The 15,392-nt window shown below is 33.7% G+C and overlaps 1 protein-coding gene across 1 annotated transcript; it reads right to left on the bottom strand.

Annotated features, from left to right (window-relative positions):
* Positions 1-2,246: 2,246 nt before the first annotated feature.
* Positions 2,247-10,172, bottom strand: LOC150093733 (insulin-like). Its single transcript, XM_090413032.1, has 3 exons — positions 10,088-10,172; positions 7,655-7,859; positions 2,247-2,869 (listed from the first exon to the last, which is right to left on the bottom strand). The coding sequence occupies exons 2-3, from the start codon at positions 7,857-7,859 to the stop codon at positions 2,676-2,678; spliced, it is 399 nt and encodes a 132-aa protein (XP_090269158.1). The 5' UTR covers positions 10,088-10,172; the 3' UTR covers positions 2,247-2,675.
* Between the last annotated feature and the right edge of the window lie 5,220 nt (positions 10,173-15,392).

Genomic DNA, 15,392 nt, shown 5'->3' on the forward strand with positions numbered 1-15,392 from the left:
GTATAATATTAAATGATTTAAGAGGTTTGTATACATTCCCTGCACCTTAGCAGACATCAACTATAGCGCATGCGTTAAACCAATGCTAAATTTTAATTAGTCAGTTTCTCAACTTTGCATCAGCGACGCCCACATGAAAACGATACATTATTTTATGATCTGTACGCGGGTACTCTTGTCGGCATATTATACTTAAGTCCCATTGAACATTGCATACGTACTGGAACAAACATTGTTTCTCATGAAATTAAACAAGTCACCACTACGTACAAATCTCACGGATGCATCTTTAAGAGACATTGACAACAGTAACTCCCAATTTACCGGGGGATATCCGAAAAATTGTTGTTTCGAAAAAAAAAATGCATTATAATGCTATTTTCATTAAACATATCTATTGAACTTTATATATATTATTTCTCCATAAAAAAGCAAGTTTAAAAAATGCGACCCGCGTAAGTTTAACATTACTTCATTTGGCCCATGACTGGATTTAAGTTGTGCACCCCTGAAGTAGTGCAATTCCATGGCAACACGAGTTAAGGGTGAATCAATCTCTAAACACTTTTCGGCCTTCCGTAAATCATTTAATATCTTGGACCGTATTAGATTTTAAGCTAATATGACCCAAGATATTAAAATATTTTTTGGAAGGTTGCGAAGCATTGGTTTGCAGGTGACTCCACCTTAAAATCATTCACTCTTCAAGAAATCAAGCACTAAGAACTATTTCTGCAAGAAAAAAAAAAAAAACCACGAGAACACCTTCCGAAAAACTTCTATAAAAATAGACGCACCCGCTAGTGACACAAGATCCCCCCCCCCGAGGCTTCGTGATACAAAAAAAACATCCCCACTCCCACACATAACGGTGGTAACACTCAGGGGACAACGAACACGTACCTCTCTCATCCGACCGATAATTCTCCTCTCTGTACACACACACACACACACACGACCGGGTGTGCAGAGAAGAGTTACCCGAGGGCAACAAACGACACACTCTCTTCCTATTCCTATCCCTCCCCGAACAAGTCACCGAACAGACATCAGATGGCCCACCTCCTACCCTCAAGGGGGGGGGGGTCATAAAATTCATTTGGAGTATGCCACATCTTTTATAAGGGTTCTTCAAACAGTATTTGTCTTTAAGCCTGTTCTTGAGCGTACCCTTGTCAGGAGAGGAGAGTACCCTTCGCCGAAATATTTCTCAACGGTCGGTTACAGTATTCTGTAATCAAACATATGAAGATCGCAACGCATTACTTCTGTGTTGCTTTATCTCATGGTCTTTGATAGGCTTGGGAGAGACAAATATTTTCTTAAGAGTTCGTTCATACATTTACTAGCAATATGGGGAAGGAGACTCGATCTGTTCTTAGAGCATACCAAGAATTCTATTTACTATATTTAGTACTCTAAGATAGAGAATAGAGAAATTCTGAAAATTATGATGATTTTATCGCCTGGTGCAAGACCATCACCTTGTTTTAATAAAAGTTTACAGTGGTCGAAAAAGTTTTACGTTTGATCTCCAGATCAGCGCTCCCAGATTGTCTCATCGTTTGACCACGTACGTTAAAAATAGGTGTAGGAACAGAGTATCATAAATATTTCAATGCCAAAATTAAAAAATGAATCTTGCTAAGTCTGCCCACACTGTTATTTCATTCATAATATAAATAACCTGCTAGTGATCTCTTTCTATGAATTCTTCATTCCGCATGGGAGAGAGGCTGCTAACTAATGAGGAAACTGCTCGGATTAAGCAGAACTATTACAAGAAAAACGAAACACACTCATGGAAAAATCACACACAGTGAATTTAACGTCGTTTAATGTAACCATAGTAATACCATAAAAAATTAGTTCTAGTAATTAAAATACATTGATTTAATTTGTAGGATTCCTTTCATATCATCTTCTTATCTCAGAACTTAATATCCCTACTGCAAACATGTTTTTAATGTTCCATGTGACCCTCACGAGATCTAGTCTGCTTACCTTGACTGGATTTTGGCCTTGGACAACGCCTTGCTGTAATTAAACTCGGTTTTCTGAAATTGCCTATCAGAAAATTGTTTACAATCCTTTGATTGTGCGTGATTGGGTGATCACACATAGTCAAATGGGAAAGCTACACCGGAATCAATATTCATGCTCCATATATAGTAGCTAGTCAGGGATTCATTTAAAAATCCTATGGTTCACATTTTAAGGGGTCACTATTAATACATGACTATATATTAATCATATAAGTATATTTATTTATTGAATATTACTTTCTTTCTTGTATATAGTGCAAGAATAATAATTTACAATTAAATGGAATTCAAGTTTGAGAAATTCACATTCAGAAAGTAAAATATTATGCGCTATAGATTTAGTTGAAGAGAGAGAGAGAGAGAGAGAGAGAGAGAGAGAGAGAGAGAGAGAGAGAGAGAGAAATATTAGCAACTAAATTTAAAAAGAGCAGAGGGAATACACTACATAGAGAGAGCAGAGAACTCGTTCTGCTTATTTCTCTTCACACTGCATACAGCAATTGTCACAACACGACTTTGGACGAAGTACAACACAATGATGACATTACAGAAGCCGAAGAGAGATCACCGAGAGGCACCATCGAAGATGTTTGCGGTGAGGACTCAGCACTTCATTGTTGGTCGCTTCTTTTAGACATTGTTATCTTCTGTGTGTCGTTTCGAACTGTCGGGTACCCCACAGTATGACACCAGATCATTGTAGGTGCAGCTGTTTATACAACATTCGTCCACGATTCCTCTCGGTGATAAATAGACAGGATAATCTTTCTTGAACATGGTTTTGCTCTTTGAACGAACTTTGAGAGTTGTTCTTCCCCTCGATCCTATAAATAAATAAATAAATAAAAATCATCAGTCATTCCGAATTATTCAGGAAAGTTTTTTAATCCTAATGAACATGAACAGGTCATGCCATTTGTGCTCTTATTTACGTACGCTGTTCAATAAGTAATAAGACTATATTTATACAGAAAACAGATTACTTTTAATCGTCATCGTTTACATGGTCTTTTTCGAAGTAACTACCGTGAGACGCGATACATTTGTCTCAACTTTGCATCCACTTCTTAAACACATGTGTGAGTCCGTTTTTTGAGGATTCTTTCAAAACCGCCTCCTCAGCTTTTACACATGCTTTGTTGCTTTCGAAATGGCGGCCTCTTAGTGGTTTCTAGCTGAGGAAACAGCCAGAAATCGCACGGTGCGAGATCAGGACTGTATGGAGGGTGTGGTAGGATATCTGTGTTGTTCTTCTGCAAAACGTCCACTACACAACTAGCAATATGTGGCCTTGCATTATCGTGGTGCAATAAGAAGCCGTTCTTCAGCAATGAACGTTTCCTTTTGACGTGCTTGATGATAATCGCTGCTGTGTTAATCATTGTCTCTGTGATGGACGTTGAATGTATTCCCTGACGTTCAAGATCTTCCACATTTTGCCTTCCTTCCTTAAAAGTTTTATGCCAGCGAAAAACACTTGCCCTCGACATTGCTTCACCGTGGAAAGCTTCGCGTATCATGTTAAAAGTGTCCGATGCCGATTTTTGCAAACGCACACAAAATTTAATCGCATAACGCTGTTCCAAGGACGCTTCCATTTCGAAGACTGGTCGTACCTCGTAGGCGCGCCGATGAGCACTTGCGTTTAGTCACGTGACACTCTGGCACATCAGCCCGTATACGCCATCTATCAACCTCTTTTGTTATACAGACAGAAATATTTCCTTATTCCACAGAAATTAAGATCGTGATGAGTGGTTTCGCCACAGTAAAATTAGTCTTATGAACAGTTCACGTATATTTAATTTTTTTTTAAAATGCAGAATATTTGTTGAAATTACCAAAGCAGCGGTTTCGCCAGCTATAGTAAAAAAAACCTTCAAAAAATATTTCGCATTGTTCTATTTGCAATATTATCTGTACAACTTTCGTTGATAATAATATTAATAATTAATGTTGATTGTATCAAATTTACCACTTTTAAAATAATTTTATTTAAATAGTTTAATTTAAAAGAGTAAATATTACTGAATAATGTAATAATAATAAATTTGTTTAAAATTTATAAATTTATATCAATACGAAAACATGAATTATATTTCAATTCAATTCTTTATATAGATAAGAAGAAAACATAATTATATGAGGGAAAACTGAAAATAAACCATTGTTACTTGAAATGATTTGTATCTAATTTCAATATCTTATGAAACTACGTCTCTGAAACACATTATTGAAAATAAGGAGCAATTATCTCTTTCGAAGCATCATTACATAATATTAATGGGTTCATCACTTGAAAAATAAAGATTATTTTTGCAGCGAAATTTCCGACTATGTAAAGTAAAGAAATCCTAGTTAAGGTTAAGTAAACTGATTTTAATTTATAACTGAAGACCGTGCATGGCAAAAGATGAGAGAGGGAGATAAAAGTAATAATATTAAAATCGTAAAATGTTACAAATAGCATGAAAGAGGAAAAGTGAATTAGGTAGTAGTAGTAATAAATGTCATTAATAACGACACAAATAAGAAGAAATAGAAAAACGGTAAAGAGAGCATTTAAAAGAATGAACATTGATAACGATGAATCCTTTTTAATTAAATGGATTATGTACCAAAAAATAAGACGTTATTTCATTAGCAGAAGATTCATTAATAGCTTTGGCGTCTACTTCATGTGAGTTAGACTTGCTTTTAACAAGAACAACTTACAGTATATGAATCATAAGAGAAACTTCATATATTAATTTCCAGACAACACAACGTGTCTTTTGAGCTTATACAGAAATGACTTTGTCTCAACATTCCAGTAATAATTTTTCTGTTTATTCAATCATCTTTTAAAATATTCAGCATTGTTCACACAAATTATTTATTGATGCTTTGGAAAGATTTATTTCCACCACCCAAAGTCCTCACCAAGTGAATGTCACAATTACTTCCTTTAATTTATTTAGGAAGATATCGTAATGCTGTCTTTTAAACCAGTCTTCGGTCTAGTAGAATCTTCATGTGCTTTTGTCATTATGCCATAAGGACGAAAATGCAGGTAGCTAATAGGTAGTGTTATCTATATTCTTATTCCTATTATATTATATTATATTATATTATATTATATTATATTATATTATGTTGGCCGAGTGGTTAGCATATCTGCTTTCCAGCCAAAAGGCTGCGGGTTCGAATCGCACCGTTGGAATGGATGTTTGTGATTGTCTGTGAAAATACTAGTGGTAGTGGTTAGCAGTAGATGGCGTTGGTGTGGATGATGAAGGTAGTTGCGGTTGGTGGAGACGGAGAGTTGTAGAGTAAATGCCCTCTTTCGATGAGTCTTTGAACTCCCTGGAGGTATTACGTAATAATAATATGCATACACTGTTCTTGAGACTAGAAGCTCAAGAGGAGCGTATCTATTAATTCTCGGACAATCGGCTATTCTTGAAGAAATGAACTTCGTTTCTGAGATTCAAGAATAGTATGTATGGGCTTCAAATTCAGTTCATTCGGTTCCAAGCTCACTATAATGGACCTTCAAGATAAAAAAATATTCTTCAATTCTTGAAGTTCTCGAGTTTTTAGAAAGGTGTATATGTATATATGAGATAAAAGTGTATCTGAGTTTATATTAAAATGCTAAATGCAATTTATTCTAAACTGATTCTAATTAGGCTTAATTATGAAATGAATGGCGCTTTTTTATTTAAATTTATTTCAAAAACGTAAGATAATACTTATAGATAATAATCATAACTTAAAATTCATCTTACATTCAGTATTTTTCCACACTTAAGTACGTATTTACACCATATCTCAAATCTGTTTGCTGAAGAGATAATCGAAGTGTGATTTATTTGTTCATACTGAACATTCAACTATATACCACACTTGATGTTGTTCCTACACTTAGTCTTGTTATGTTCAGGTGCTTTTTAAGAGAAATAAGTCAATCAATCATTTTGCATGCTGGCAATTCTTGATCAGCTAACTGACTTCATGTTATGAATGAAAACCCACATCACTTGTCATGGTGCTAGCGGTTTTTTTCTCTTTAGCTCTCTCGATCTAAGAAAATCGAATTAGAATACACACACATGCAATCACATCTCCTACGAAATAAATACAGGCGTGATTAAATAAATAACAGAGCTAATACTTCATAATTAAAAATAAATAAATAAATACGTAAATCGTCTTTCAATTCATTTCATTTATTTCCCTAAAGGAACACGTGGAGCTCTTTTAGCGTTAACTAACTTTTTTAAAACACTTCCACTAGGTCATATCCTTGGAGCCTTCATGACAGCGAGTCCACTCTCTCAAAATAATCATGAATTATCAGGAGAGCAGAGAGAGAGAGAGAGAAAGAAAGCAGAAGACTGTGGCCATCACGTTGACGTAAATCCTAACACTCGTATTCTTGTCTCCATTGTGCAAATTCTGAAATCGATTTTGCAAACCTGGTAAAAACCCAACTTGCATACGTGCCAAAGTTCGACTAACTCGGGAACCAGCCGAAGATAGGTTTATGAAAAGTTTCTCTCGTCAGCGACTAAAGTCGAAACTGTATTTTCATTGGACATCCTACCGCCCTTGATGGAAACGTATTTTTCACAAGGCTACAACAGCAGCCCTAAATTAGTTATTAACCTTAAAAAAGTAGAAGTTCCTCAACTATGTGGTTGTTTTGAAATGAGATGAGGAAACTACGACTATAAATTTTGTTAATTGCATCTCTTCTTCTGGGCGGTTTGCTTTTTGCAGGATGAAAATTCCGAGTTTTTGGAAGGAAAAATTGCCGTCTTCTTATGGAAGACGGCAGTTTTCCATAAGAAGGAGGTAATTTTCCATATTACCTCCTTCAATATTTGAAAGGAGACAACATATTACTAAGGCTCCTTATTTTTACGACACATCACTGCTTAATCATTGATTCTTAATTTCTAGCAGTAAAAGGACAAACTCTTTCGATAAATATTCGATCATCCTAAAAAAAAGGATGGACGAATTATTTCTTTCTCTCGCACTCACTAATTTGCAACAGGTGCTACTCTTACTAAAATTCATTTTTCTTCCGATTGTCATCTTATTGATTATTACACTAATCCAAAATCCACGCGTTTTGGATTTTAAATATTTCCTAAGATATAAAACTGACCGTGGTGGATTAATGGAAGATGGAGCGAAGTGACATTATGGAGAGAAGTCTATGTTGTCTCATCCATTCATGTTATCAGCTTCATATACAGATTATCTCTTAAGCAGGGTTCTCAAACACACAATTTGGGGTCCTCATTCCTGCATTATTAAAATATTGAACTACTGCAAGAAATATGTTGGTAAATTCTTTGGAAAAAGCATCTGAAATCAAAATTCAATTGCTTTTTTAAAAGATTAGATAGAGAACATATAAAACCAATAGGACCAAGATAAAAAAGATTGAACCCTCGAAAGAAATGCCATATTTAAGGTGACTTCTAAAAATCTAAGAACGTTTAGTAGGTACTGGTTTACTTCAATCATAGTTTTGAAGTTATGTAAATATTTTGAAATAGAATTTCTTTTTACATGTTTCGCATCATAGAACCACAATACATAAACAAAATTACCTTTATCTGAATTATCATTTTCAATACTTCTTTTAAATAGTTTGGGGTATGAGTGGTTACAAAAAAAGATAACAGCTTCTGCAAGATGTCTGCCGCAAAGCCTGATACGACCTGTTTCCCGGATACGGTGTTCATGAGGTAATGCTAAGGCAACCAGGAATAATGTAGAATAAACACATACCCAAATGAGAAAGGTTGACCTCATCTATCGGAAATGAAAAAAGAAGCAAAAAATTACAATGTCGTTCAGCGTATATAAATGAAAGCATATACTGATATATAAATTAAAATTATTATTATTATTATTATTATTATTATTTAGTGACATCTCTAAGGAATCCGAGAGTCATCGAGGGAGGATACCTACTCTACAACTCTCCATCTCCATCACTCCATCCCCCAACACCGAACTTCTACTATTACCATCTACATCAACATCTTCTACTGCCCACCTCCACCACCACTAGTATTTTTTGTCTGTAAATTGCATGTGTTCTCAAGCAAATTAGTAACTATAAGCAACTATAAGAAAATTAGTAATATATTTAAAATATATTAAATAAAACAATAAAATAGCAAAATATTGATAGCTAAACTCATTATGCTTTTTTTTTTTTACGCGAAATACTCAACTGATTATATTTTGGGTATTATAAATTCTAAATGGCAGCGCATGCGTGCTGACTTTAAAAACAAAACTACAGAATGGAATCTGCTAAAACGCAATTATTTTCAAGTTGTCGTACTGTTTATATTTGAAACGGACATATTGAAGATTTATTTTTACTTTATTTTATTTTTCAAAGGTTGCTTTTATATTGATATTAATTAGTTTTGAATTTTGTGCAAAAAAAGTAACATAAGTTGTAGTTTTAGAACCATTAAGTTTTTTTTTTTTTTTTTGAGGTAGTTTATGATTTTTATAGTCATTTAAACAAGCTACATGTCTATTATATATGCAATTTGAGTAAAATATTGGATATAGTCATAATGATAATATTTAAGTATATACAATGCAACAAATTATGCAAATTCATCTGGAGAGAGAGAGAGAGAGAGAGAGAGAGAGAGAGAGAGAGAGAGAGCGCTCTTAAATTATCTTAATTTTCTATTCAGCTGTCAGCACGAACTCTTTGAGTATGTAACCTTCATAAGAAATTCATCGAAAGCCTAACTTTTATGTGCGCAAAACATTTCATATTAACTCGCTCTATAACTTGGAAATATGGAGTGAGAAAGAATTTATTTACGCCAGTAAACCAAGAAGGAATGATAATTTTTTTTAACTGAAAACAAAATTTTTATTTCTATAGCTGGCGATAAAATTTCGTTCTTTTTGAAAGTAAGAAACCTCATGTCCCTTAGCATACTCTTGAGGTATGCTGATAGTTCAAGAATTCTAATAGCTAAAGTTAAGGCTCATCAGATTTAACCATCTTTCCATCTGCTGAAAATAAAGTCTTTAATAAACCATTAATATAGTCAATATATATAATTAATACAATTATGTTTTAATATAATCTAATATGCTCGATTTTATATGATTGCATTTTACAAAACGACAAAGTATCACCTTAATGCATTCCTTATGAAACTGAGCATTTTAAGGGCAGAGAATATTATCTATTTGTGTAAATAATAAAGCCTTTTTGCAGGATAATAAACTTTTGTTATTTATTTTGCATAATAATATCTGTAAATTTTAGAAGACTCGAAAGATGGTGCTGTTGACAAGAATTTATGCGTTGTGGCCAAATTAACGACAAATAGACAACTAAATAGAAATTAATGCATGGTAAAAATACAACTTTCAGAATGTTTCATAATTTTTTTTCCTGTTCGAATTTAAACTCAAAACGCGAAATTTTTGCAATACTAAATGTAAGGTCTTAGTTCTTCAGAAATTATTCAGAAATGCATATTTAACGGAATTTAAAGTTAAAAAATATGTGAAAGACATTGGCTTTGTAAACTATTTAAGGCAGACGACTCAGTGAGTATTTCCAACGCTTCGTTTCCACTAACTTGTTTTTGAAAATATAAACTATTAATTTTTATGATTTACATTCAATAAACGTTTTTACTAAATATGAAGATGCAAATTATGCAAATAATATAACCAGAGGGAATGGTGAATACTTTCTAGGTTATTTGTATATTTGCATTTAAATTAGACCAACACTTTACGTGTTTTTTTTTGGTTTTTTTTTTCAAATATAAACGATTAATTTTTAAGTTTGACACATATACGACTATCATATCGGTATAAATTTTAATGTTTTCTACGCGAGATGAACGCTATTAAAAACAACTAAAGTAGAAATTACGATATCTGAAAAATTCTTAAAAAATTACGTTTAAACCATACTACTTTCTACGGAATAATTTTAAACAAGGCATTTAAACATAATGAACAGTATATGAAACACTTACGATGTTGGTTTTTAGTCAAGGTAGGTCAAATGATGGGGAGAAGAACCGTGATTGCTAACCCAGCTTGCACTAAGCTTTTGCACACACTCCAGAGAAAGAGGGTTCCCTTTATATATGGTTCAGTGATGACGTGTTTAGACAGAGAGAGAGAGAGAGATTCAGCAGACGATAAACGCCTTCCATGCGCGTCTCTTAAATTATCGCGCCACTCGATGACAAGTTGAGGTATTCTCTTTGAACCTCTCACTATCTCCTTGTGTAATCAGAAGTTTAATGTACGAAAAAATAATTTTTTTGTGACCTAAACTACAAGTATTTTTGGAAGATTGAATAACCTTTTTCTAATGGGAGAGGCTGCTTATGATTTTATATGATATCAACAATATTTCTAAGAAACTTAAAGTATTCTTAAAATTTCCTTAAATACACCTACATACGAGTTTCATGCGTTCTTAGCACTGTACTTTATTGAAATGCTTATACATACTATGTTGGATTAGCAGTTAAATTATCTGTTACACACACACACACACACACACACACACACACACACACACACACACACACACACACACACACACACACACACACACACACACACACACACACACACACACACACACACACACACACACGCACGCACGCACGCACGCACAGCTGGTAGAAGAATTCACGAATATCTCGAGTTGAAGCAATGCAACATCATACTACGTGTGTGTATTACACTTGTAATGCAGTGTTAAATTTAAATTAAACTTATTCTAAAAAAAATTGGGATTTTGAGAAAACATGCAAGTCTGTAAAGGGAACAACTTCAACTGAACAAAAAACTGAATCGGACCTTTTCATTTAATCTCTTAAATACCGCACAAACAATAAACAATTAGGAATCCACTTTAAGTAACCGCCTTGAAGCTTAGTTTACTAGCCTTGGTTACAAAATCAAAAGTTTTATTCCAATGGCGAGCCTCCATACCTCCGTTAATTTCGATAGGAGTCTTTATTTGGAAAGACCTGTGTTCGAACGCCATTTATGACGCGAGGAACTTTTATCAGGACTTTTCAGTTAAAGGTGAATTAGCTCGTCTCGTATGACTCTGGAAGTTTTTTCCCTCGAAACTTGAATATTTTCGATACTTGAAACAGGAAAACCTGTCCCCAAAACACACCTATCTACAGACGTAAAATTCTCGCCTTCGGGAATACAGCAAAGAAATGGTAAACCTGTTGCATTAATTGTACATATCCCCCCCCCCCCCAATGTGAGAATTCAATCTGTATTGGATAGGCAAGTATTGGATGGATGGATGGCACCTAAAACTAATAAATAATGCATGCAAAGCTAAACTTTTCGTCACTCCCATCCAAGATATGTATTAAACCTACAGTGCAATATTACCATTTGTACTCTGAAAGTTAGGTAAGCTGATTAATTAAAGACTGCATCATTTTAAACTCGCTTTTGGCTTCCAATAAACAGGGTTGAGGATATCGCATCGAATGATGAACATAGCAGCCACATATATACATTAATCAATATCACCGTCTTGGTGGGATTTGAATTGAGATTTTGAGGTTCTCCGACTTATTTTGAACTATTTATGCACCTAAAACTAATAAAACGTTTCCAAAATGTCTACAGTCAACTAATAAACACTTTAATCTTTCCAAGTGTGATTCTTATGTTATTTCTCGCAAAGCATCCTCAATCTCAAATTTTCTTCAATCTCGATCTTACTAGTTCTCAAACTGGAAAATATTCTCTTGGCATGAACATATTACATCACTAATTTCCTCGGCATCCATAAAACGAGTTGTCTCGTTTGGTTCAGGCATTATTTTTCATCTGAACAATTGCTTATCTCCCAGATCACGTCATTTGGAACATTGGTATTTTGGAAATATTTCCTCAAAACGTAGTTAAAGTTCCCAGTTTTTATTATTACATAGCAGGATGATTGATAACCTTTATCGTATTGATGCACTTAATTGTCCTCTCCTTAAAAGCAGTTAAATCACAGTTAAAATGTCAATACCTTTTCCAGTCTTCTTGGCTTACTCAGTTAATTGAAGAAAATGATGCGAAATGTTATTTTTTGAATCATTTTTGAAAATCATTCAAAAATAGGTTATTTTGAGTAAGTTCGCGTAAAATCTTCTACCATTAAATATACAGTTTTATTTATCCAATCACACGAGCTCATTAAACTATGCATATTACACGTTTCTAAAAAAACGAATTTTCAATCAATATCAATTAAAAAAAACTAAGTTTATTTCTTACGTGAAATGGAATCTGAAGACATCGACTAAGTTTTAAACAATGAGCGTGTTAAAATTTATTCTATCATATCTACACTACAATCTTCTACAGATGTGCATCATTACTAAATTTTTAGTACCAATTGCAATTTTCTTTTTCATTTAATTATAGTAAACGACATCACATTATTATTATTATTATTATTATTATTATTATTATTAGTAGTAGTAGTAGTAGTAGTAGTAGTAATAATAATAATAATAATAATAATAGTAATAACCGGATATTTCGATTGGGTCGAATACTCAACAAAGAAGTTCCATACTAACCATTATTCACAACATACCTATTATATATATATATATATATATATATATATATATATATATATATATATATATATATATATATATATATATATATATATATATATATATATATATAGAGCAATGCGCTAAAAACTCACCGAGAAAGGCTTAAACTATCATTATTAATACAATATCTATCACACCCTTTAGTTAAAATGATTCACTACCCTCATAGCAAACTATCCAACTTTACATCCCTACTAAGTATATTACATTTTTACTCAACTTTCATTCATGAGCTCTTTTATTCTTTCTCTCATGCCATATATTTGAAACATTTATCCTGCATCCATTTCTATAAAACCCTTTTAACAGCTTATATGTTTCCATAGTATCTTCTCTCTTCCGTTTATCAACCAATTTTTGTAACCTACAAAACTTTAATGGCGTCATCCGAAGCATTGACAGCCTCAAACTAGCCTCGTAACATGCTTCTGAATCTTCTGAACAATTTCCACATTCCCAAGTAATCGTCCAGGGGCGAATGTATTAAATCCTTCTAAAGATCATAAAGTGTTCTTTGTCGTTACTAGCCAGCGTGTGTTTAAGCATCGAAGAGCTCATCTGTGCTGTTTCCTGATTTTGAAGTATGGCCTCTAAATTTCAATTTCCTCTTAATTGAAACATTTTCAATCCAAAGCACATCTCTAAATTTCCTCTCAAATAGAAAAACCACTATCCTTCCTCTACAGTATCAGCTTATTCAGGTTACCCTGAAGTATTTATATGTTTGTTTTATTTACTCTTTCTCCCTCCCCTTCCCTCCAACTTAGCAAACAACATCACTAATTAAATTACCTTCAATATTATCAATAGTGAAGGTAATTTAATTAGATTTCAACTGGAAGATGTGGAACACTTCATATATCTTGGATGCCTCGTGACGCATCAGTTGGATCCCAAAAAAGAGATAAAAATTAGAATAGCCAGAGCAACAACTATTTTAAAAGCCATGGACAAAATAAGGAAGAACCGAGCTATAAAGATGCAAACTAAACTGCGCATTGTAGAAACCTGTATCTTCAGCAGCATGCGCTATGGATGTGAGGCCTGGGTACTCTTGAGAGAATCCGAAAGGAGGGCATTTGAGAGGAAGTGCTATAGAAAGATCTTGAGAATAAGCTAGATCCAGGAAGTGAATGAGGAAATCTACAGACGAATACAACCAAAAGAAAACCTGATCCAGAAAATAATCAAAAGGAAACTACGTCTCTTTGGCCATATATGTAGAACGGACGATGAGAGGAAAATAAAAATGCTGCTGTTTGGGATGGTTGAAGGAAAGAACAAAAAAAGGAAGACCAAACAGAGATTGGGGAGATGACATTGTCAAATGGTGCGGAAACTATACACAAACCGAGTCATCTTGCACAAAATAGAATGCAATGGAAGAATCATATCAAGATGGCATTGGATCCATGGTTGTTGTTGATGATGATTATCAATAGTGAGATTAAGCAAAAATGGATTAAGTACATACTCTTGAAGCAATTCATTAACACCTTAATCTTCGATATACTCCATCGTAAAACTACTTTACGACATATGACTGACTAATCTCTTCCTATCCATGTCACCAAACTCATATCCATCTCTATTTGCCAAAGTTTAATTAATTAACAGATCATCATGGGTATCTGTTGCAACTCTATCAGAACTAAGACTTAAATTAAACAATAGCATATTGTTTATCGGGGAGCCTGATGTGTGATGCGTAAATCTGCAATGGAACTGGCTTTACAGATTTACGCATCACACATCAGGCTCCCCGATATCCCATCTATAACATGGCAGAATTCACATTGAGGTTTCACAACCCAAGTGCTCCCAGTTTCCAAATACCAAGAGCCCGCAGTTCGTCCCCCTCAAAGCTGAGAATATTGGAACAGTCTGAAATCCTATAAATTATTACTGAATTAGAGTCAATTGGGTTCAGTTGGGTTTTGATATCGAGTGTTCGTAGAGCAGTTGGTTTCGATAAACCCTTTTGGTTGAAAGGCCTGGATTCGATTCCTGTCTTAGACGCGAAGAACCTGAGTCAGGGAGTTTCAACTGAATTTGAATTAGCATGTCTCAGGGCTTTTCTTTGGTTAAATTTTGTGTTTCATCCGCAAAATGGCTGGGTGGTTAACGTATCCAGTCTCCAACCCACAGGGATTCAGATTAGAATGCTGCCGTGCACATGGAATGCTTGTGAATTTCATTAAGTCGGAGATTATTTCGTCTTCCTACTTACTCAGTGTTTCCGATTATGAAAAAATAAATATATAAAATTACTAAAAATAGAAAAATTAGTAGCTTACATCGGCAATAATGTATTATAAATTTACAATCTTTCATGAGTTGAAGATGTCATTTAATAAAAATATTATCGAATTGTCTTCTGAAATCAAATAAGTTATGCTTATTATGATATTACTGAAATGTTGTAAAATCCTACAACTTATTACAGAATCATTTCTAGTTTTACATAGTTCTTTCTTACTTGTTGAAGATATATCTATATCTATCTGGAATGTAAATAACTATGAAAGTATATTAAGAAATTTCTCTCAGAAGTGTTTGCTGTGTAGTGCTGATTGATACCACATTTATTATTATTATTATTATTATTATTATTATTATTATTATTATTATTATTATTATTATTATTATTAAAATACCGGTGAGTCTT

The sequence above is a fragment of the Typopeltis vanoorti genome, chromosome 23, assembly GCF_054136105.1.
Source record: "Typopeltis vanoorti isolate ZY-2024b chromosome 23, IOZ_Tvanoo_1.0, whole genome shotgun sequence".
In the NCBI taxonomy this organism is placed as follows: Eukaryota; Metazoa; Arthropoda; class Arachnida; order Uropygi; family Thelyphonidae; genus Typopeltis; species Typopeltis vanoorti.

Excerpts from the sequence above, each read along its gene's own strand:
- LOC150093733 (XM_090413032.1), bottom strand. The coding sequence starts at position 7,859 with ATGAGGTCAACCTTTCTCATTTGGGTATGTGTTTATTCTACATTATTC. Across the intron at positions 2,870-7,654 it reads AAATGATAATTCAGATAAAG|GATCGAGGGGAAGAACAACT; the intron begins GTAATTTTGTTT and ends ATTTATTTATAG.